At 51.5% G+C, this 23,001-nt stretch overlaps 2 protein-coding genes and 1 long non-coding RNA gene across 16 annotated transcripts in view; 2 read left to right on the top strand and 1 right to left on the bottom strand.

Annotated features, from left to right (window-relative positions):
• KCNJ5 (potassium inwardly rectifying channel subfamily J member 5) overlaps positions 1-12,138 on the top strand; it is a 70,933-nt gene extending 58,795 nt beyond the window's left edge. Inside the window, exon 5 of one of the 3 annotated variants that reach the window (XR_002465512.2) lies at positions 11,928-12,000. Coding sequence is in view for 1 of the 3 variants with exons in the window: in XM_021531100.3 (XP_021386775.1) it covers positions 11,928-12,049 (122 nt within the window). In the remaining 2 variants the exon portion in view is untranslated. Of the gene's footprint in view, positions 1-11,927 lie in introns of all 3 variants that reach the window. The other 2 variants (XM_021531100.3, XM_021531101.2) reach the window with 2 other exon arrangements.
• The window catches only part of ARHGAP32 (Rho GTPase activating protein 32), a 236,883-nt gene continuing 218,901 nt past the window's right edge, over positions 5,020-23,001 (bottom strand). For all 12 annotated transcript variants that reach the window (XM_021531093.3, XM_077787965.1, XM_077787966.1 and 9 more), the window contains 8 exons: positions 20,794-20,901; positions 19,405-19,550; positions 17,315-17,516; positions 16,406-16,551; positions 15,420-15,494; positions 13,995-14,846; positions 12,481-13,355; positions 5,020-11,406 (listed from right to left, as the gene is read on the bottom strand). In XM_021531093.3, the coding sequence (XP_021386768.2) occupies positions 9,172-11,406; positions 12,481-13,355; positions 13,995-14,846; positions 15,420-15,494; positions 16,406-16,551; positions 17,315-17,516; positions 19,405-19,550; positions 20,794-20,901 (4,639 nt within the window). In that variant the 3' untranslated portion in view covers positions 5,020-9,171. The remainder of the gene's footprint in view (positions 11,407-12,480; positions 13,356-13,994; positions 14,847-15,419; positions 15,495-16,405; positions 16,552-17,314; positions 17,517-19,404; positions 19,551-20,793; positions 20,902-23,001) is intronic.
• On the top strand, positions 14,217-22,741 carry LOC116184459 (uncharacterized). The gene is made up of 3 exons (XR_004149228.2): positions 14,217-14,293; positions 18,512-21,773; positions 22,687-22,741. It is a non-coding gene; the product is annotated as an uncharacterized LOC116184459 (long non-coding RNA).

Here is a 23,001-nt window from a genome sequence, read left to right as displayed (position 1 = left end):
CATGGTCTTATGTTTGTCCCTTTAATACTCAAATCTTGCTCTGGAAAAGAGAATGATTAACTTAGAGCCTTGTGGGCTTTTATGCCATCAATTGCTGCTTCACCAACAGCAAATAAACCTCTGGCTCTTGGAAAGGTGCTTTTGTTTATTTTCCTGTTCCTCAAAACCAAATGTGAAAATCAGTTAAGCTGGACTAGATGAGCTTGGGGGGTTCCTTCCCACCCAAATCATTCCATGGTTCCCCTTGCCCTGCAGATTCCAGACTCTGAGAGCCCTGAGGGAAACCTCCAGTCCCTTCCATGAGAAGAGCTCCCTGTGGGTGGGAACACTGAGCCTGCCCTCATCCTTCACCTTAAAATCATCCCTGAGGTGACATGGAAAAGGCTGTGGTTTGGGGGTGTTGTTACAGTGGGTTTGTTTTGCTTTTGAACTTACTTTATTGATTGAGGAAAGTATTTTATAAAGCAGTGGCACTTTAATATTTGCTCCTTTTCCAAGAGCCTTTCACACAAGGAAAAAGTGAGGACGTTTGAGGCAGCCTGCAGCACTCTGTAGTGTGTGAATGTGCCTTTTGTATTTGAGATTAGTTGGGAGGTTGCTGCATTACAAGTGAAATTCCACTTTCTCCACATCAGTGGGGTTTCTGGCCAGCACAGTGTGGGTTTGTGCTGGGATCCATCCCCCTGCTTCTCCTGTGCAGCCATCCCTCCCCAGCTGTCTTTGGCCACAGAAGATGAGGCAGATCCTGCTCCAGTTCCCACCCCTGTGGGGCTGGATCAAGGGAGAGAAAGGCTGGCAAAACTTGAGCTGGATTCAGAGAAAAGAAACTAAAGGCTTGAAACAAAAACCCCATGGGCGAGGTGATGCAGGTCCCCCTCAGAAAGCAACCAGAGGGAATGTGAAGAAAAGAGAAAAGAAAAAGATGGGAATAAATAAAAAGCAGGGATGGGGAGGAGGAGGGGCCAAGGCAGATGTCTGCCCGTGCTCAGTGTGTTTGTGCTGCTGGCTGCCTGCCTGCTTGTCTGAAAACCTGGCCCCGTCTGGCACCTCTTTTTTTATTCTGATGTTTGAATTTATAGCTTGAAGTGCAGCAGAAGAGGTTCTCTGGAATATTGCTGTGGACAGGATTGGCTGCCTGGGAGGGTGAGGGTGGATTTGGAGTTGTGGGGGGATGGACACTTGGATTTCCCTTGCAAGTTTAATGTGGGCTGCTGTGTTCTCCTTCATCCCTGTGCCTCTGCGTTCCTGCTGCATTTCCTGTGTGTTTGCACCACTTCTGTGTGAGCCCGGTGGCTCAGGAGCAGCTTCTCCCTGCCTGCATCCTGAGTGCATCCCACTGGGGCTTTTGGTGTAGTCCGGGGGTGTAGGGAAGCAGAGCTGCTGTGAAGTGCAGGGGTGCAGAGCAGACCACAATCCATGAAAAGCAGGGATTCTGCAGCCGCCTGCTCTGCCGGGAGAACACGGATCAGCCACACTTCCTCCCTGGGAACGTGCCAGGAGACTTGTTCTCAGTGAAGGCTTCCAGGTCTCCAGGCTTCAAACGTTCACACAGTTTGAATAATGCATAAAGTTCCAGCACTTGCTGGAGTCAAATATTCTCCAGCATCTTTAAAAAATGGATGAACACATTTTTACATGAACACCTTCTCCTTTGTGTAACCTGTTTTTCCTTTCTCACCTGTCACACCTACAGTCCTTGCATCCTTCTAAATGCACAACCCCATCAGGCTGAGATCTGTACGAGGATCTCATTCTGCTGCCTTTGGTACTTAGAAGAGCAACTTTCCTTGTTCAGAAAGGTGAGAGCCTCCTGACTGCATCTGCTGTAATTAATGAATTCAGACACTCTGTACAGGATGCTTCTGGGGGATCCACCTCCCTTTTCCCCTTGTGAGGGAATCAGAGCAGTGAGGCTCCCCCTGTGATGCTGGGCGGGCCCCGAGTGGCACGACAGGGACAGTGGCACGACAGGGACAGTGGCATGACAGGTTGGCCAGCAGCTCTGGGCAGTGCCTGGAGGAGCCTGTCCTGCAGTTTGACCATAAAACAGACACAGTCTGGACTCAAGGTGTCTGTCTGAGGCTGGTGACTTTCCTTGGCCCATTGGGAAGGATTTGGAACTGGAAGGATTAAGATGCACAGGATGGAGTTGAGGCAGCTTTAATTTCCCTGTAAGATGCACCAAGCCCTCCCCTTCACCAGGACAGCCCATTCCCTATTCCAGGGATGCTTTCTGCAGGTCACACCTTTGGTTTGGGCTCTGCTGCCTCTTGAATTAATGACTTTAGGTGTCGGGGCACAGTTTGGCTACCCCACACTACACTGCAGTGACTCAGGGTGTGCTCAGCAGCCGATCCCTTCATTGGGACACCCCAGCCCTTCCCAACGCCCCTGACTTCTCCCACTGCCTCTGAGCATCCAAATGGCACAGGATTAACAAAAACCCTTCAGGAAAGGTTGATGAAGTGATGGCAGAGGGGCAGGGAGTGGTGTTGTGACAGTTCCTGATGCAGAGCTGCCTCAAAGCTTTTGCAGATGCAAAGCAAAGGGCAGGACCCTCTCAGCTCTTCCCGAGGGAGGAGTGGGAGGAGGCTGGACAGCCCTGGAGCAGAGAGCTTGCTCCTGCTGTCCCCAGGGAGGATGAGAGGAGCACCAAGGATTGCTGTTCCCATCCATTTCAGTTGCTGCTGTTGGCCCCACGTCACGAATTCTCCCTTAGGAATGGCCAGTCTGTGCCTGGGCAGGATCCTTGCCCTCCGTGCCAGCTCCCTGGCAGGGCTGGCAGGCAGTTCCTGCACAGGAATGCCAGTCCAGGGGATTTGGGTGACCTCCTGCACCCCTCCCCAGCTCCTGTGGCGCTGCCAAACTCCTGTCAAGCCCTGCTAGAGGGGCACACAGCAGCACCAGTTTGGAGGGATCTGGGGCAGTCCCCTCTGTCCCCTGCCCTGCCTAGACCCCCAGCTCCTGGGTGACAGGAAGGTCACAAAAGCAGGCTCGGGTGTGGGAAAGGAGGAAGGGGACGGGAAGGGAGGCTCAGCCGTGGCACAGCTGGGGATGTATTTGCCCAAGCCTTGCTCTGGCAGGTGCTGGGCTCGGAGCCTGTGCTGGGGGCCCTTCTGGCTCTCTGAGTTCATAATGAATCTTAGCAGGGCATCCATGCACCAGCTGGAGGGAGGAAGGAAAGACTGAGCATCTTCCCAGCTTTCCAGCATCAGTTGCTGGTTTTGGATGACTTTTAGTGTAGAAGTAAACATGTTGTCATGTTCCTTAGGGATGGGGCCCTGGAACTTAGTGGAACTTGGTGGCTTCCCTGCTGAGGTCTGCAGGTCACCTCCTGGTGGGAATGTTCAGGATCTGGGGGGAGTGGGGCTGCTCCTCAGGATTGCCTCAGGATGCTGCCAGCATTGACCACTCTGCAAATCTCTTCTAATATGAAAAAAATGAAAAGAAAACCCATGCTTAGACACAAGGAGTTGGAAAGCCGAGCAGGAACTGCTAGAAAGGAACATCATCATCCTTTTCAGCAGCAGGTCGGGTTTGAGGTAAAGGCAGTCTAACAGCGCTGCCTGCTGGAACTGCTGGGAGGAAAAGCGACTGCCCAGCTTCTGCCACTCCTCTGGCACAATTTAAACCCATCCTTCTCCCTTTTCCTCCTGGTCTGCCCACAGACCTCAGCTGGTCGGGACAGGCTGTCAGAGAGGGACGGGGTTTCCATCCTGTTTATCCTTAGAGCAGTGGCTGGAGAACTGGAGAACTGAGCTGCTCCCGGCGCTGCAGGGGCACCTGAACCTTCTCCTGGTGTGTGGAACCCCAGCCCAGTTCTTGCCTCACTGGGATCTCGGTGGCATCGAAGGAAATGCCTGTGGTGCTGCTTTTGGAGCTGGGGAGGTGGGATGCCACTTCTGGGGCTGCTCCCTGAGGAAACACCCCTGGGGTTCATTCTCCTGCTGTTCCCTTTCCCACCCAGCCCGAGTGTCCTGCCATAGATTTACCCATCCTTGCCAGGGTGCTGCACAGAAAACAGGCTGCCCAGCCACCAACACTTCAGTTAAGATGGGAATTTGTCTACTGAACTTAGTTGTCAAGATTTTTATTTGCCAAGTGAGCCTGGTCATGTCCTGCCCTGCGAGGACAGCTCTGGTGTCCTCCCACGAGGGGAGACACTGAACATGGAGGGTTCCCCGTGGCACAGCCTCAGCTCCTGGCTCTGGAAGAGCAGGAATTCCTGGCTCAGGCAGGAGGGGTGGGTTGCTGGGTTTGCTGGTGGGACCTTACAAGGACAGCAGAGCTGAGTTTGGATGTGCAATAATAAGCATATCTGGACTGAGAAGTGAGGATTTGGGAGCAGATGAGGCCAAGATTTCCGAAGGCCTAATGCAGCCCCCCTGCAGTCACACAAAGCCTCTGGGCAGAGCTGGACTGCACAGCAGGAGCCACTCCACAGGTCCATCAGCAGTGGGGTCACCTGTCCTGCATGGAGATAAGGATTAGGCTGCTTTTATTCCTGGCAGCAGTTCTAAACTCAGTATTATTTACTGGATGAAAAGACTGTGAGAGTTCCTTCTTAGAGTTAAAAAATGTTTGAAATTAGTTTCCTTTAATCAACTTTTTGCTATTAATTAACTATGAGCAGTATTATTGTGCTGCCCAGAATCCCTCCCAGCCAACTCAGAGGTGGCCTGTGCCATCTGTTTGTCCTGATTTCATCTGCCCTGTGCCTTCAGTGCCAGGGCCAGGCTGTTTCTGCTCATGCTGTCCTGCTGGGTGAGAGGAAAGGGATACTCAAACAGCCCAGGCAGGTTTATTTATTGTTAGGAAGCAGCAGTGGGCACAGGTGGAACGGCACAGATAAGCCCAAGCCTTGGCATGGGAACTCAAAGTAACCTCCTTCACCTTTAGCTGCCTGCCAGCATCCCTCCCTCCAAGGCACAGCCCCAAGATGGCTCCTCCTGTTTTGTTTTTGAAGTACACTGTTAATTAACGAGGCAGAGGAAAAAAATACACGCAGGCACACCTGAGTGGTTTTTAACCTGGCTTGATTAATGCTGTCAAGTTGCACATCTGAGTGTGAGCTCAGTGGGACTGTTGCTTTTGTTTAATACCACAAGACACCTCAGTCTGGATTGTTGCATTACAGTACAAATAAAAAACAGAAACAAAACCACATCTGCATCATACAATGTGAGAAGAATATGAGAATTCTAAATATTTACAGAGAAGGGCAAGTGGGGAAACCACAAAAAATATTTACATAAAAATACATGAGTTCATCGGCATATACATTTTACACCAGTTCACAAAAAAAGACACTCTATAAATTAAAGTGAAGGGAACTCCAAAGGTAACCCAAGACTTTCTGGGATGTTTCTCTCATGCGGCTCAGGGAAAGAAAAATCAAGTCTTCTACAGCAGGAAAGGAACAACAAAACAACCCTCTTGTCCCCCGCCAGGTGGATGAGGCAGGGCTCTGCACACAGGAGGAACCCAGGTGTGTGCTCACAGCACACCGTGCCCTTCACAGGGCCCGGGGAACAGGAACGTGCCTAAGCCGTGGCAACGAAAGGAGGGAAAACCACTTCTCACCCAGATTTCCTGACATTTAACACACCACTTGAGTCAATGCCCTGTCACCAGCCTGGGGGATGGCAGAGCTCACTTGAGGTTTTGTCCCTTCTGGGGTCAAAGAGGAACAGAACGTTTTCAAGTCGGTTTTGGTTTTGTGTAGCAACTTACTACCATTGTGCAATCCTCACTGATCCCCCAGTGGTGAGCAGGGGTGGGGGATCACTGCAAAGACATAGGCACAAAGTTGTGGGGGTGTTTTCAGAGATGCATATAGATATCACCTGATAAGACTCTGCAAAAAATCAGAAATTAATGCTTTACTTAAGACTTCACAGGGGCCAAGTCCTCATTACTCACCTACAACTGCACTCCCCTTCCCAAGGAAGGTCTCCTGTGGGTCACGTCCTGCTCCAGAGCAGAGGTGAAAATCCAAAGCTGGAGCACACTCCTGCAGCATCATTCCTACATGCATTGGGAGACCCTCTTCTGGAAACAGAGGGAGTGGCAGCTGAAGATGCAGACAGTATCCGTGTGAGGAACTGCTGAGGAACACAGCTGCTGTCACGCCCTGGGGACGTGGTCAGAAGGAATTACAGAGCCCAAGCACAACTGCACTTGGATTAGAGGATTATTTGTGTTGCTGTCCCCCTGCTCTCTTCACTCTGGGACACACGACCAGGCTGTCACCATCTTCCAGCTCACCCACCTGAGACTCCTGGTGTCACCTGCCTGCCTCGCTCTGATGCATGACACCCTTTCCAACCTCACCTATGAATTCTGGGGTTCATGAGAATGTAAAACTCTCTGTAAGACCAGCAGACTGAGCCCAGAGCAGGAGCAGGACTGCATAGTTCACTGTATGGCTTGGCAGGGCGGGATCATGCAGGATGCTGCTGAAGCTGTGGGCAGGAGCAACGATAAAAGAAAGGTATTGGTCTGTGTTACTGGGAAAAGCTGGTGTTTTCACCTTTTTAAATTCTGTACTGTGGCTCAGCAGTGCTGGACATGAGTTTGGGTTCTGGGAGAGCTTCCACCCTTGGAGCACACCTGATTGTGGCTGCGTGCCAAGGGGGAGATGGCTGGGAGTCACGGCTCTGCTGTCTTCTTCCTCTCATTCCCAAAAGGCTGTTTGCAGCAGCCCTCCAGGTTAGGGGTACAGGTGTGCACTTCCAAAAGCCCTTTGGGAAAGGTGCTGAAGGGTTTGTTTCCAATGGGATGAGCGGGTGCTTCGCACCTGGCACTTGACACAACGCAGGGAGAGCAGCACAGCACTGAGGAGCAGAGGCTGTCAAGGATGGCACTTGGGCTCTACAGGGAGACAGTGGCTTCGAGCAGGAAAATCCAGAGGCCTTTACAATTAGTAGGAGCTGGGAGCAGCCCCTCGCAGTGGCAGGATAGTCCTGGCTGACATAAGGCCCAGGCAGAGGGAGGGGGAGACTGCAGGGCAGGGGGGGAGTTAAGGCTTTCACAGAGAGAGAGGTTGGACCTGCAGCTCTCTTTACCTGAATCCCAAATAGCCTGAACCAAACATTTATCCCTGCTTCAACTGGAGACCTGGCAGGCAGCCAGGGGCTGAGACTGCTGCTGGCCCAGGCATAACACAGCTCTGCTGGGGAGCACAGATAACCCAGCCTGGCTCCTGAGGAACCGGGGCAGCTCAGCCTTGCCACTAACTGGAGTTAGTGCCAGTGGAGACAAGGTGGCTCACCCAGTGGTCCCTTTCTGTGCAGTTCTGTCAGTTTTCCTTAAAAGAAAACACTATGAAAAGAATTCCCTCACCAAAAACCCCAACCCCTCTACCTGGGAATTCCTCACGAGGAGATTGTGGTAACCTGGATCACAGTGCTGCTTTTTTCTCTTTTTTTCTTTCTTCTTTTTTTCTTACTGCCAGATTTCGTTCCAAAACATGTGAGAACTCTTCTAAACAAAATGCTTAAAACACCAGCATTGCACAATAAAATAGAACCAGAAGGTAGTTACTGAAACAGCCCCAGACAAAGCTCCAAGGTTAAAAGAAGCAAACAGCTACAGAGTAGTCAGCAAGTAAAAGCAGGCTTTCCTTAGGATTTAAAAGTCCCAAAATAGCCATGAAACTTCTTATTCAAAAAGCCCCACCTAAGCAGCTGTGTGCTAACTGCAGGACTTCCAGGTTTTTCATAAAACATTAGAAATTCGAAACAGGTAGAGAAGTTCTTCAACCACACAGAACAGGAATGGCCTTGGAATTTATCAGTGAACATTTAAAAACTGCTAAATCTCAAGTATTGCTTGCAAGCCCTACCTAATGGAATGGATGTGCTTTATTTGTACAGGGTGTGTGAGTCCTGGGGAGTCTGAGAGGCAGCACGAGGGGCCGCCAGGCTGTTTTTACAATATCAATGCTTTTCAGCAGCTTGGACACCATTTTTGGTGTATTTTAGAGTGCACTGGCCTTCTGTCCCTACTCACTGAATACTGGAAACTGCACCTGGGCACATCACTGCTCCCTGTGTGCCACAACTCCACGGGGTCTCTGCCCAGCATGGAACTCAGAGGCTGCAGAGGGTCTCAAGACCTCCAGCTTAAGCTCAACAGGAGCATTCCCTGATGGAATTGCTGCAGGACCTGGCCCAGGGCAGCTGCTCATGCAGACAACTTGTCACACACAGCTGGCAAGGTGGGCTCAGACTTACATAATGCTATAGACTTTTTTTTTAAGTTCTATTTTTCTAGTATTTTTTGCAGTGAGATGACACAGTCTTGCCAGCCACAGGATGGGATGAGCTCATCTGGGCCACAGATAACCTTGCAGCAAAGAGGAAGGACTGGATGGAATGGCTACGCTGTTCCCAGCTCTAGGGGTTGGGTTTGGTGTAGTTTAGTGGTTTATTTCTTTTGGTGTGAGAAATGCAAACCTGCCTTACACGACTCCTGCAGCTGGCCTCTGCTTACAACAGAGAAATGTGAAGGAAATGGACTTATTGTAGGCAGAAGCAGCTTGTTAATAAGCAAGACACATAACAAGTGTGTTTTGTTCTGAGCTAGCTTCAGAGCCTGTTCCTCGGGCTTGGAGTCAAAACAGACCCCACCCAGCTCAGAGCAGCTGCAGTGGGTGCAGCTAAGGGAGAGGCTCAGCAAGGAGAGGATCCCTGGGGAGCCCTGCCCAGCCCCACTCTCTCTGTGTAACTTTGAGGCTTCTCCACGGCCCATTCCTGGGAGCCAGCCTGGGATGGGCAGTTTGCAGCAGGAGGGAGCTGCAGGCACAGTCCATCGTGCACAGCCCATCATACATGGGACCGTGGGTGTGGGGAGAAGCAGCCAGTGTCACGTCTGGGAAGGAAAAACTTCCCTCCCTGCCCCAACAGCATCTGTGTCAGCCCTGCCTGGCCTCAGGCAACACCTGTGTGCCCACAGCCTGCCCTGTCCTCCCAGATGGCTCAAAACTACATGAAAATCTATAGCTCTACTACATAAAAACAGTGAGTGGGGGCCAAGGGAGGGCTGAGGGGGGCTTGCTTTGCTCACTGGGGGCAGGGTTGGGGAGTTTTTTACTGTCACTGAAAAAATAAAACAGTCCACTGTCCAGCAGAGGCTGCTTAGATTCTATCCCTCGTCCCCCCCCCCAGCTCACTCGACGTGCACCTCTGTCTCGGGCCTCTGCAGACACAGCTCTGTGGGGAGGAAGGCTCCCTGCCCCAGCGCCGTGGCGTAAGTTCTGCTGTGCACGTGCGGGAAGCCGGGGGGCACGAAGGCCCCTGCTCCAGCATAGCCCCCTCTTTGGTGCTGAGGCAGGGTATGGTAATCCTCCAGATTATCGTACTGGGACACCACAGTCATCGTGCTTTGGCGCTTGCCCAGGGTTTGGTACGGGTACAGCAGGGCAGAGTCCCTCTCCATGGGCTCGGGGTGCTCCCGCATCCGGAGGCTGTGGCTCCGCTCAGGCTTGGGCGGCGGCGCCACCGGAGGAGCGGCGTGCTCCTCCTCCTTGTAGCAGTCTCTGGAGTGCTTCTCCATGGGCGCTCTGCCTCGGGGCCTCTCCAGGTCCGGCCTGTCATCTGCCAGCCTCCCCTCCTTGTGGTTCAGCCTCAGGGTCTCCTGGCTGGCCGGGATGTACTTGCTGCCCGAGTGCTGGTAGCCCATGGGCTCAGAGGGCTCCGGGCCGCCCTTGGGCCTGTACTCGGGGTAGGGGGGCCCATTTTTGGGTTCGGAAGGCTGCCTATGGTTGGCTTCCTGCTGCAAATACGTCCTGTGCTCGCTGCTGCTGCTGCCTGGCTCGTGCATCTTCCTGTTCCTGATGCTGCTCTGCTTCTGGGGCAAGGACGGCTTCTCAGGCTGCCCGTTGCCGTAGCCCCCGCCGTGATAGAGGGCCCGGTCCAGCTCAGGCTCCGCGTGCTGCCCGTAGTAACGCTCGTCCCCTTCGGGCGTGGCTGCCTTGGCTGGGTACCTGCCCTCCTTTCCTTCTGCCACCGTGAGCAGGCCGCTCTTGCCAGGATCTGATTTGCTGCGCAGGTGGACGGCATCCAGGCCCCCCAGCTCGTCCTGCAGCAGCGGGGCCACGTTGTCGTACTGGGACATGAGGGGCCCTTTGACCTTCTGGCGCGTGCGGCTCTCCCGGCGGATGGACTGCATGCGGTACTTCTCCATGTCCTCCAGGTCCCAGGACATGTACATGTGCTTGATGTCTGGGGCGGGGGGCACGTCCCTGCTCACGAAGCTGTGCTCTTTGCCCAGGTGGTTGATGAGCCCTGCCCGGGGGTAGGCGGCCAGGCTGGGGTAGCGGTACAGCCCCTTGCCCTGCAGCCGGGACACATAGGGGCCGAACTCGCGGCCAGGCAGGCCGTGGAAGGGCCGGACCCGCACGGTGCTGTAGGGATCCAGGTCGTAGAAACTCCCGTCGGCTGCAGTGTAGTAGGGGGAGCCAGAGGAGCTGGAGTAGGGACTGTAGCGATAATGGACCCGCCCGTTCTCAAAGTAGGGCTGGAGCTGCGTGACGTGGTAGTCGGAGTGGGGCTGGTACGGCTTGTATTGGTAGAGGGGCCGCGGGCAGTACACGGGCTCGTCATCCGGGGGCACCTCCGTGCGGGAGATGGGCACAGAGCGGATGGCGGCGGCGGCAGCCGGGCCGGGCACATGCAGCGACTGCACCCTGCGGATGGTGGGGTACGGGGGCGCCTCCTCAGCATAGCTGGTGCCCCGAAGCCCCATGGGGCTCACGGAGGACACGAAGTCGGTGCGGCTGCGGGGCTTGGGGTGCAGGCCCGCAGCAGAGCCCTTGCCCTGCGTGCCGTAGGAGCCGTAGCGTGCGCCCTCGCTGACGGGCGGCTCCGGGCGGGGCGGGTAGGGTTGGTGCTGCTCGGCCTTGCCGTGGTAGCCGTGGGCAGGGACGCCCTCGGGCCGGTACTGGTGCTTGGTGTGCAGGTAGCTGTCAGGCCCCACGGGCTCGGGGAGGCTGTCCGTCTTGGGGTGCGGCACGTACACCGGCTGCAGGGACGAGTGCTTGGGAGGCGGTGGCGGCGGCAGCAGCGCTTCCTCCATGGAGGACGCCAGCATGGACGAGGCCAGGAAGGAGTGGTAGTTGGAGTTGTTGATGGTGTCTGTGTTGTTGGAGTGCATGGCCGCGGCGATCTTGCTCTCCAGCGTCCTCACGGGCGGCACGGGCGGGGTGAAGCTGTACGAGGAGGGGGCAGGGACTGACTCAGAGCGCAGGTGCAGCGGGGGAGCCCTGGTGCTCTCCCGAGGCTTTTCCAAGTGGCTCTGGTGGCCCGTGGGCACGGAAGAGGAGCCACGGGCACTTGAACTGCTCTCGGAGACAAAGCCAGGCGTGGGCTCCGGGGGCTTTTCAGGTGCAGCCGTGGTCCACATCTGCAGGGAAGAAACCAGACAAAGTTAGGGACAAGCAACTTTTTCTCTACTGTTCTATAGTTAGAACACCCCAGACACTTGTATGGATCAACTCCTTCCCAGCATATCTGTGCCTGGTTTCTTTTTGCTGGGGAATGACAGATGTGTAGGTTCCCTCACTCAGCATGGGCAGGCATGATGCCACTGGCAGCTTTTGGGACCCATCACAACTTGTATGTTCTGCAAATGCCAAACCAGAGGAAGGAGAGAAGGTGGCTGTCTCCTCACACGGCACCCTCAGTGTTTTGTTAGGTGATCTGCTTTAAATGTCTGATGTTAATGAAAATGTTCCTGGATTTAACCTCCTCAGGCCCCAGTGAACAGATCAGGAACTGCAGGAAAGTAGAAATTCCTGCCTTAAATGTAGCTGTGGGGCTTAGGATGGGCTGCAGACAGGAATGTTTCATGGACTGGGGGGGTTTGGATTTCTGATGGAAATGTTTCAATCCTGTACAAGCAATCTGACCTGTTTTGTTTAACAGAATCACAGAGTTTGGAAAAGACCTCTGAGACCATCGAGTCCTACCCAAGACCGATCACCCCCTTGCCACCAGCCCAGAGCACTAAGTGCCATGACCACTTGCTCCTTGGACACCTCCAGTGATTGGGACTCCACCAGCTCCTGGGGCATCCCCTTTCAGCACCTCATCACCCTTTCTGTGAAGAAATTCTTCCTGTTGTCCAACCTAAACCTCTCCTGGTGCAGTTTAAGACTGTATCTTCTCATCTTGCCACTGACTGAACAAGAGCCTAACCAAGATGCTGGAAGAGGACCTTGTGAGAAGACGCAAAAATTCTTTCTGAGCATTCTGAACTATCAACCCCTCTGTTAGCGACCCCTGCAGGTGCTTTTTCCTTAAAACCAAGGAGAGTGGGTATTCTGGGATATTCCCTTAGGAAAGCAGCACAGGAGTTCCTGCAAGGCTGTGTCTGTGTTATACCCACAACACTCCTGGTTTCCTGCGAACCCCTCCCCACTGCCATTTGGATTTGGTCCCCAGCGCTCAGAGGAGCTGTGCAGGGAGCAGCACGTACCTGCCCGGAGCTGCTGGGTGCTTTGGCCGCTGGCACCTGTCCCACGGCTGCCTGGTGCTCCTGTCTCTGTGCCGGGGCTGCGGCCGCGCGCGGCGCAGGCGGGACGGCGGCGTCTGCCTGGGGGGCGGCCCCGGGCGGGGCGCGGGGCTCGGCTGCCGCGCTCGGGAGGGTGCTCAGGTACGGCACCACGGCCGGGGCGCCCTTGTCCCCAGCGGCACCCACGGAGGGAGACTGCAGCTTGTCCTCGGCCGTGCAGGGAGCGTGCAGCTTGTCCCCAGCCAGGCCCGCGCGCAGGTGGGGCTGCTCCACAACCAGCTCCGTGCCGCACAGCTCCCGCTCCGGCAGCGTCCCGGGGCCGTGGAGGGCCGTGTGCTCCCAGTCCCCTACGTGGGCAGGGAAGGGCTCCTTGTTCCCCGCTCTGCTGAGGTGGAAGCTGGACTGCTCCTGCTCTGCATCCCTGCTGCCAGGCGTGTCCCCGGGCAAGCCCGTGTCGAGAGGCGGGGGCTCTTGGCCTCCAGGTGCGCCGGGCGGGTGGTTCTGCTCCCCAGCCGTGCCTTGGCAGTCCTGCTCTAAAGGTGCCCCGGGCTGGAAGTGCAGGCGGTTCTCGGGCAGAGCAGTGAACAGGTGCAGCTTGTCGGGAGCGCCCGCAGAGAGATGGAGCTTTTCTAGAGCTGTGCCAGCTTCAGCCTCTCCATAATTTGTGCTTTCAGCATGAGCATCTCCTGGCCTTTTGTGGGACTGGGCGGATGCTTGCTGTGCGGACTCGGCTAACGCTAGGGCCAGCATGCGCGCTGCGTTTTTCGGAGGAGGAGGAGGGATAAGAGACACAGAACTGACGGGAACAGGATCCTGGGGGGAGTCGAGGGCAACTGCTCCTAATGGGGGGAAAATTGAGAGAGAGAGTGATTTTATGTTACCCAATAAGGAGAGTGACCTTAACGACTATTATAAAAAAATAGAAGCTCTCCACACTTTCACAGTGGCAGTTCCTTCTGATGTGAAACACTTTTGTCTCACAGGCAAACACTGCTTGACAGCACAGCAGTTCATGACAAAGAGGAAAAAACCCAAGAGATTGTCTAAAGGCTCCTCTTGCATTTCTAGAGGTAGGAAGGAGGTAGCAGAGAATGAGATACCCTTACACAATTTTGATCATAAGATTTTAGGCGGAAAGGTCCCTTCTTCGAGTGTTGGCAGATTTTTAATTTAAAAAAGGAAAAGTCTTAGATGGTCTATTGGTTGAAATGACTGAGAAGGACATGCTATAGATTTTCATGTGTGAGAGGATGGGGAAAAAAAAAGCGGAATATAAAGCATTATGGAAATTATCCAAGATTTGTGTGATGTAGGGAGAAGGCAGAGGTTAAGACTTTACTGATCTGCACAGCCCTGTAAGACACTCGTGACCAGAACTGACGGGCAATCCCCTCTCCTAAAGGCACGCAGAGGAGGACGGTTCTGAGAGCAGGTCCCCTTTGGAACTTAAAGAAAGAATGGAGGAAAATGCACTGTACCTGGCTGGGTGTGTCCACTGGGTACAGTCTTATTCTGACTGCTTGGCATGGCTCTCTCCCCTTCTTCTGGCAACTCTGCTTTGCAAGCAGCCACTAGCTGGGGATGCTGCAGCTCTTGGTGGGCTCCTTCCCCTGTTCCTGTTTCACTGTTTTTCAGGGGCAAGGACATCTGGGTTGGGGACCTGTTTGTGATCTCAGTGATGCCAATCTCTTTGCTCCAGCTGGAAGCAGAGGAGTTCCTGGATGTGGTGGGCACTCCTCCCATGGCCTCTGGCACACGGCTGGGTAACACAAAGGAGGTGGGTTCTGTGCTCAGTGGTGGAGATTTGATGGGCTTTCGGGCTGTCTTGGGTGAGAAGCTGAGGGGTTTGCAGGCCTGCTCTTCCGTAGGACTCAGCTCCAGCGTAAAGAAGGGACTCATCTTCTCCTGGAAAGGGGACACTGGCTCAGAACTGGTGGCACTGCCTGGGGTCTGGGACTGGCTGCCTGATTCTAAATCCTTCTTGAGCAGGCTTGGCTTCTCCTTATTGATATCAATGGCCTCCAGCAGGGAGGTGCTGCTGTCCAGGCACTCAGACTCTGCCTGAGGGGGGCTGCACTGGAAGGACATGGGGTCGAAGTCCAGGCTGGCCATGCCGATGTCCGGCGGGCTGAGGTCCACGTCCTCCGAGGAGCGCGGAGAGATGAGGGCGGGGACATGGATGAGCCCCTCGTCCCTGTCACTGTCGTCATGGGGGAGGTTGTCGTAGGAGTTGCAGCGGTTCATGTTTCCCAGGAGCTCCCCGTTGAAGGACGCAGAGAGGGCATCGCTGCTGGACCTGGGCCTCCTGGGCCGGAACAGTTTGGATTCACCTGGAAGTGAGGAGACACTGTGGGTCAGTGCCAAGACCTCCTGTGCAGGAGGCCAGGCCCAGTCATGGGGGGCAGTTAGAGCAGTCCCAAGGCAGCGAGAAGCTCCCCTGCTGATCTCTGCACACAAAGTAACATCGTTGGCAGCGACTGCTTATTCCATTTGCTTAAACTGTGTTACAGCATTTGCCAGGCATGATTTAGTGTGAAACTAAGTTGTGTGCACAAGCAAAGACACTTTAAATGTGCTGAAGGCCTTTCTCAGAGAGCGCTTTCCTTCACAATCCTGTCCTGTCAACCTTGAAATAGCAAGGGGAGGAGCCAAGGAATGAAGATAAGCAGCGCCAGCTACACCAGAGCAAGAGGTTTGCTTTTTTTAACCTTAAAAGCAGGAAAAGCCATGAACAGCATTTCTGTCAGCCCCATCTGTGCTGAGAGCAGAAAGCTGCTTCATCAGTTAGCAAGTTCAGCTTCCCCTGGAGGGGTGGAAAACCTGCCCTGTTGAGTTATCTACAGCCAGAGATGTCAAGTGCCTCCCTTAACGCCCTTGGAAGTGCAGGTAGGGTTTTGCCTTACCATCCACGGCATGCAGGGAGGTGAGGGACTCCTCACTCTTGGCCGAGCGGAGCGTCCCGCTGTCTCCTCGTCCTCCTGAGGGAAGGAACCACACAGGGAAAGGGGTTTACATTTAGCTGGATAATGGCGGCAGAAAAAACGCAAATGCATTTCTAACACCAACGTCACTGTCCTTAAAATTATTTTTGTTTTGAATGTGGGTTTCTGATTCTCATTTTACTTGGAAATGGTAATTGACCCAAGTGATGACTGCTGCAGGTGACAGGCTGGGAAACAATTCCCCACAAGCAAAGCCCCTCAAAAAGAGGGAAGGAAAGAACATTTACACACCCTGTTCTATGGGCTCTAAACAAGTATAATTTCAGACTCTAAGGAAACAGTCATGAAGGGCATCAAATAGAGTGTGAAGACTGTGAAGGTAAGAATTTAAAGGCTGACCTGGGAGATGAAGGATAAAAGTTCTTCCAGGCTCCTATTTTGGGATTTGTGATGTGTTTTACTGCAAAAACACTTTATTGCTATTTTTAAGTTTGGAAAGAGACAAAAAATTATATATGGACAAGGATGAGAATCCCACCTACATATCCTGGCTGTGGCTGCAAAGGCTTTTTGCCTGCCTTCTCTGGGTACTCTGGTACAGCTTTTGGAGGGAATGTGTTTGTGAGAAGGTGCCTTTCCCTTGTATCATCTTCTGAGAGCAGCAAGGGAAACCAGAACTGTAATTTCATTTCATAATGAGAGTGTCAGAAGGAATTATCGTGTGACTTCTGATAACAGCAGCCACATCTTATCGTTCCAAAGCTGTTCCAAGCAAAGCACAGAGGTGTGAGCCCCGTCAGGCTCCAGAGCTGCCTGAGTGAGAGCCACTGGGAAAGAAGAGCTACTGGAGGTGTCATGCATGGCTTGGACGCTAGAAGGAGATAAAAACCCACTGGAAACATCACTCTGCACTGCTGACAACCGCGGGCTTTGGAAGGGGGCCTCACCTGCCAGGGCTATGGCTTTCATTTCCGAGGGCTCGCTGGGGTTGCGCTGCAGTTTGCGCTTGGACACGGAGGAGGATTTTCCCAGGTTGAAGAAAGAACGCCAGCTCCCCACTGGAGACTTCTTCATCTTGCTGGGAGGCCTTTTCCTGGGGAGAGAAAATGGAACACATGGATGGAGGTGGGGCTGCAGCTCAATCCTGGCTGCTTGTTATCAGCACTCTCTGCTTTCTGCTCAGAAGCTCCTGGTTTCTGCTTGGAACCTCCCTCTTTTCCACAGCTGAGGATGTTTTCATTCTCCCAGCTCAGCCCTAAAGTCTTGCTGTGTAAATTCTTCCAACCCCCATAAAGCAGCTGCAGTGCAGGTGAGGAAAAGCTCTTCCTTGTCCAGTCCAGCAGCCAAGGGATGGATTTTCTGGAAGAAGCCCCAGCTCTCTGGCAAGCTGGACAGCCATAAAGGTGTTCAAAAGCATCTCTAACTCCTGCTATAAAACCACTTTAGTCTCCTCCACTGCTGTATTTAATTTCCTGTGTCCTCAAGCCTGTCCAACTGCTCCACTTCAAGGGAACCTGGATTTGTGACAGGCACTTAGTCCTGGAAAACCCCAACATCTGCAGGTGTTCACCCTGTTTACATTTCTGTGTGTGACTGGTCCAAGCATCTTTGCATCACAGACAACATGGATTTATATATTAAATGATATCCCTGGTGAAAACAACCAGGAGTGGAGCACAAATTATTTGGCTAAACCAAGACCACTGAAGAGCTGAATCCTCCCAGAGTCCAAAGCAGGTGGAAAATGGACTACAATATTTACATATATAACAAGTCTCAAGTTAATATAAGCAAATTCCTGCTGTATTCAAAATAACATAGCTATGACACATGCTGGAAAGGAAACCTGTCTCTACCTTTCAGATGGGAAGTCAATGACTGTGTGGAATTTCCCCTGCAAAGCTGCTGGGCCTTCTCCCACTTCGATGTACTTGCTGTCTGCCATGATGGGAGAGTTGATCTGGGCCTGTGTCCGTGCCTGAGCCTCCTCCAGCGTGAGCAGCTTTGTGGAGGGGGAGGACACCAGCAGAGACTTGGGCCGGGATAAAGAGCTGTGCCCTGCAAGGGAAAACCACAGGCAACAAGGAAAGTCAGCAAACAGCAGTGCAGAGATCAAAGCTCAGCTCTGTGTGTCTAGGGAGGTGCTGTGTTTTTCTGAATCTGTTATCCCAACCATTGAAAGATGTGGGCAAAATGTGGTCACAATGTCACAGGTATGTTGATGACTAAAATAATAATGGCTTAAAAACAGAGGCAAACAGGTAGGATTGAAACCTTTGTGGCACACTTTCTTTCATCTGTATGCAAGACCCTGTAAAGAAAATGATTTTTTTCCTTTGTATAAAGCCTGTCTGGGTCATTCCCAAATTTCACCTCTCGGTGTAGCAGGAAATGCCATATGTGACTGAAGCTGCTATAAACCAAATGTACCTGGACACAGCAAACAGAATCTGCTGTGTGGCCTGCCCATGTCCTTCAGAGCTTGTGCCTCGTGATGGATGTGCAAAATCTGAAAGTAGCTGCTGCTGCCTCCTGCTGCTGACAGCTCCAGTGGAGAGATTACAGGGACCCTGTTGTAGGAGCAGCTGTCCTGTGTCTGCCATTGCCTCTTGTACAGGTGTTTCTAGGGTTATTCCCAGGTGAGTTCAGGGCTTTGGGGGAGATGTGCCAGTGCAGGACATCCTGCTTGGTCCAATTCCATGGCTGTCCCTGGAGCTCTGTGTGAAGGATGCAGAGTCTGGGGGGTGTGGGAGCTGTAAATGTTGTCCTGGGTGAAGTTTGGGTTGAAACAGGTTTGGCAGCACCACTTCCCCCTCTCATAGGTGCAGGAGCTGTGCTCACATCCAGAGGCTCCCAGGAAGCCTGGAATGCAGAATTCCTGCACTTAGCCAACCCAACAGCCTGACCCTCCTCCCTTGCTAAGTCTGTGCCAAAGCCACTGAATGCAAATGACCAAGTCATTAAACTATTAGCCAAATTTACATGGGCCATTCTAAGCCTGGATAATCATCTGGCTGGGATTCTGAGCATGCTTATCTTCCTTCCCCTGGCAGAGTCAGCCTGCTGGGAGCTGCTGCTCAGCCAAGCTAACCTCTGGCTTCCATGGACTGCCCTACAGCAGGAGAAAAAGCTGCCAGATCAACTCTGCCAGCCTAAGCAGAGGTAAGGTTTGTTTAAAAGAAGGGAGCAGCAAATACAGTGGAAACCCAGCTCTTTGCAGTCCCCAGATGGTGGTAACTGCAGTAGCTGTGCATGTTCCAGGCAGAGGCAGTTTATCAAGACAGATGGTGCAGCCTTAATGCTGCTTAGGAGCAGAACAGCTTGTGGCAGCCACACTAACACAGAATAAACTTTCCTCCTGGTGCAACTCTGTTCCTTCTCAATGGAACAGATATATGGTCTCAGTTACTCAAGGGAATTTGTAGGCTCCAAGGCTGGATGACATTCCAGGTGCTCCAGGTTCATTCCTCATCCTAAAACAGCCAGCTTGAGCAAGAGCAAGATTTAAGTTTCTTAGCCTCAACATTACTGAAGAGAGACTGATTAACACCAGCTTGTTCCTATTTGTGTTCCAAGGTATGGATGAGGGCAGACAGACTTAGCTCCAATGGGTAAGTATGCAGGAGCACCAGTAAAGATGGTTTTTAAAAGGAGAAAGAGCAGGAGAGACAAAGATTTAAGTGATTCCTTGCAATTTCTCAGTGGTGGGATGTAAAGGTAGAAGCCAAACATTCATCTCTGCATTCCTGTGGGGCACCCTTGGCTTCTAAGAAAGGTCCTGACAGCAATTTCTAAAACCAGGCCATCTCTGTCTGGATTCTGCCATCCCAAGCCAGAAATGTGCCCTCTAGGTTAAAATAAGAACCATTTCCATGCCCAGAGGAGGCTCAGGCAGGCACGGAGTGCTGCTGCTCCTGCCTGAGTGAAGCAAGGCCAGAGGACACACCTGCCCCGTCGCGGATGACGGAGCTGAGCTTGGAGCTGAAGAGCACATCCACGTGGTTCAGGATGAACTCCACCACCACCGACTGGATCCGCACCTCCATGAAGGCGGCCGTGCCGCTGAAGCAGGCGGACTCGATCTGCTTGGACCTGCAAAGGGACACGGGAGAGGGAAGAGGCTCCTGCTGGGCGAGGCCTGGGCACCTGTGGGGCTGCAGGGCCTGGGGCTCGGGCAGAAAGGGCTGCAGGGTGGTTCTGGGGTTAAATCTCGGCAATGCTCACAAATGATCACTGACTGTGGGAATTTATGGACAAACTTCAGGTCCAGGTTCAAGCATTACTGACCAGGCAAGAGAAACACTGGGCTGGGAGGAAAAGGGAGCGTGGGACAGGTCTGAATTGAGGTTAATACACTGAACATCCAAAATCAAGAGCTTTTTGTTAACTCATCTCCATGACTGCCACGGTTTAAGGCAGTGTTGTACAAAGCTGCTGTGGCCTCTGAGATTTTCCCTCAAGCAGGGAGCATCTCCACCTGATCCTTCTGAATGAATGCCCCAGGACTCACCAAAGCAAACTCAAACACGAGGTCACTCCACTGCCTGTGGGAGAACTGCCAGAAAGAAGAGCCCACCTGCAGGAACTGGGAGTCTCCAAGGGCAGACTGGACAGGGCTTGGAGTAACCTGGGGAAGGTGTCCCTGCCCTTGGCAGAGGGTGGCATTGGATGACCTTTAATATTTCTCCCAACCCAAACCCTTCTGGGATTCCATGATGAACTGCACACTCAGATTTCTCAGGTTGGTAACAACAGGAAGTCAGAAATCAGTACAATAAAGGTTAGGGGGATAATATTTTTTTTCTTTTAAAGCAAATTTTTAAAGTTATACCATTAATTTTAAAGTGCCCTATCATCCAGATTCAAAAGAGATTTATCCAAGTTAACTTCTGTAAGTTTGAATTCTTGCAGCCAGAAGTTGTCAAATTAGACTCTAGAGATTTATGCAGTGGGAAATCAGTGATGCCACTGTAGAAATTCTCCTGGATGATCAAGGACACATCAGTTTCATCTAACCAGGAGAGGAGAAATTACCCTCTAAAAGAGGGTTCAGGGAATTCTTCCTTGTCACTACTGACAGAACTGCAGCCAGTGGAACTGTGTTGTGTGAGACAAGATAATACAGGGGCTGTTTTACATCACTCATCAGAAACTTGCCAGCTGATCTTAAATCCTGCTTAGAGCAATTCCCCATATATTACAGGAGGAGAAGAGCACATTGGGTCAAGAGAGGAAGAGCTCTTTCCAGCTGCTGAAAGCTGGGATTTTCTGGACTATCTGTTGTTTATGAATGTAAACATTTCTTTTGTATTGAAATGGGAAAAGCCCAGAGTACCTGAGGAGGTTTGGAGCCCAGACGATGGCCAAGTTCTTGGTGTGCATATTTGTGATGGAGCAATAATCAGCCAGACGAGCCAAGTGTCTCATTAGGAACTCCAGTGTCCTGGAAAACAGCAGAGAGGCAAATGTTGAGCACCACTGAGCAAAGCCAGGCCAAGATCCAAAGCACAAACCCAGCACATTATTTCCTTTTGGTTTGACAGCTCCCAGAAAGGAATGCTGAACTCTTTCCCCTCAGCCCCACGGTAGACCTGGCTTTGGCAATACTAACACAGGATGCACTGAGGGGAGGCTCTCCTGACTGGTCCAGGCTCAAGAAAAGGACAGATTCAGGAAAAACCCTCTGTAGGTGTGTGACAGCGATGAGGGGCTGCTCAGGGATGTGTGGGGAAGGATGTGGAATGCTAATCCCGGGATGGGGGGAGTATTGATTTACACACTCCAGAATACTGAAAATACTGGCAGCAGGCTTCTCAGAGGTGGGTAAGGCAGATGGAAGGTTAAACGTCAGAGGCTTCTGTTCACATTAAAAAAAGGTGGCATTAAATATTAATATTAAAAAATATTAAGCACTGTTGTATTTAATACATGCTAGGTAGGAGGGAGCAGGAGGTGGCAGTGAAAATGCTGCTGTACCTTCCTGGTGCTCCTGGCTTGTGTCTGTCTCACAGCCTATTCTTTTTTGGGAGGAAGCAAGATAGAGCAGAGAGGGTGTTTTGGGGCTCAAAATTCCACAAATAGACAAGATTGGAAGTGAAGAAAATGGCTTTGTCTGGAAACCAAACAGACACCTCCTGCCTGCAACTTCTCATCACTGAGCAGCAGAAAAATAAAGTGTTTTTTCCTTTTTTCAAGCAAACCCCAGGAAAGAAGAGCAGCACCCTGTGACCTACAGCAGTCCTGCTGTTGGCTGTGCCCCCTCTCTGGGACTCACGTGCTGCTGGTACCAGAACTCAGTTTAACCAGCCCCATAAGGTAAAAATCATTTCAGGGAAAAGGTGAACAGAAAAGAAAGAGATCAGTTTATTTCTGAAAGGGCCACACCTCCTCAATTAACATCAATATTGCAGTTAGTTACTACAAGCAGCAGCTGTTGCACCAACTAGCCAACCTTATTTGAAGAGCAAGTAACACAGTTGTAGTTTATAACACATCAATTAATTTTTATAATTAGTTATTTATACCACTCATTGCAGCATTGCAATTGTCCAGCTAATCGCCACACATCACAGTAACTGAAACGGAAACATTTATAGGCAGGAATGACTATAAATAGTTATCCACACCTCTTCTCATGTGTTACACCTGACCCCTTAGACCAGAATTCTGACTTTACCTGCAGATTAACATACATCACCATAATCAATTGCGATTGTAATAAAGTATTCTAATTAGTATGAATAGCCAAATACTGCCTGCATTCACCCCAAATGGTCACCTGAACAACTGGGACACATCAATTAAAATAATTACTTATCTGTAAATAACTTCCACCATATACTGTCATTAGCTATTTCTACCAATTACAATTCACAATTAGTGAATGTTTCTTACCATGCATCACTAGTTATTAATATTAAAGTCTCATTAAGATATAGTTTTCTATATAGTTATTAAAGCAAACCACCAATACCAATTTATCTAATACCTTTTCACCATACCCTGCCATAATTTTTAATACTAAAGACATAAAATGTTGTTGTTCTTAGTCAAGACTCATTATCATATAGCATGAGTTCTTATTACTACTAATTAGCTTGAATATAGTATTTTAATTGGTGATTTTTAAACTTCATATTATGCTACTCTAATACATTACAATAATATAATTAATGGCATCAGTTATTCTCAGAGCATTTTTGTTATTTGTTTGTTACTATTATTGCAGGGAGGGGCAGACTGGAGACAAAATACAATTCACCAAGTCTGGCTGAAGGTCTGAGCAATTTTTTGGCTATATTTCAATTTTTTTTTTAAAGTGCTTTTAGCACTGGTATTGTGCCCCCCCCAATCAAACTGCTTCCTTACTCTGACATAACAAGCTCCTATTCCCCTCCTAGATGGAGTTTCCAAGGATGTGAAGATCATGTTTAGTGTACAGTGTTTGGTAAGGAGCTAATTAAAATACAAACCAAATTTCTACAGCCATTTCAATATGTAGAGGGAGGCACAGTGTGCCTGTCTTGAGAGGGAAACTGGAATT

This window comes from Lonchura striata, chromosome 23 (assembly GCF_046129695.1).
Source record: "Lonchura striata isolate bLonStr1 chromosome 23, bLonStr1.mat, whole genome shotgun sequence".
Classification (NCBI taxonomy): Eukaryota; Metazoa; Chordata; class Aves; order Passeriformes; family Estrildidae; genus Lonchura; species Lonchura striata.
The sequence above is the reverse complement of the archived record's forward strand: the minus strand, read 5'-3'. Positions and strand labels throughout refer to the sequence as shown.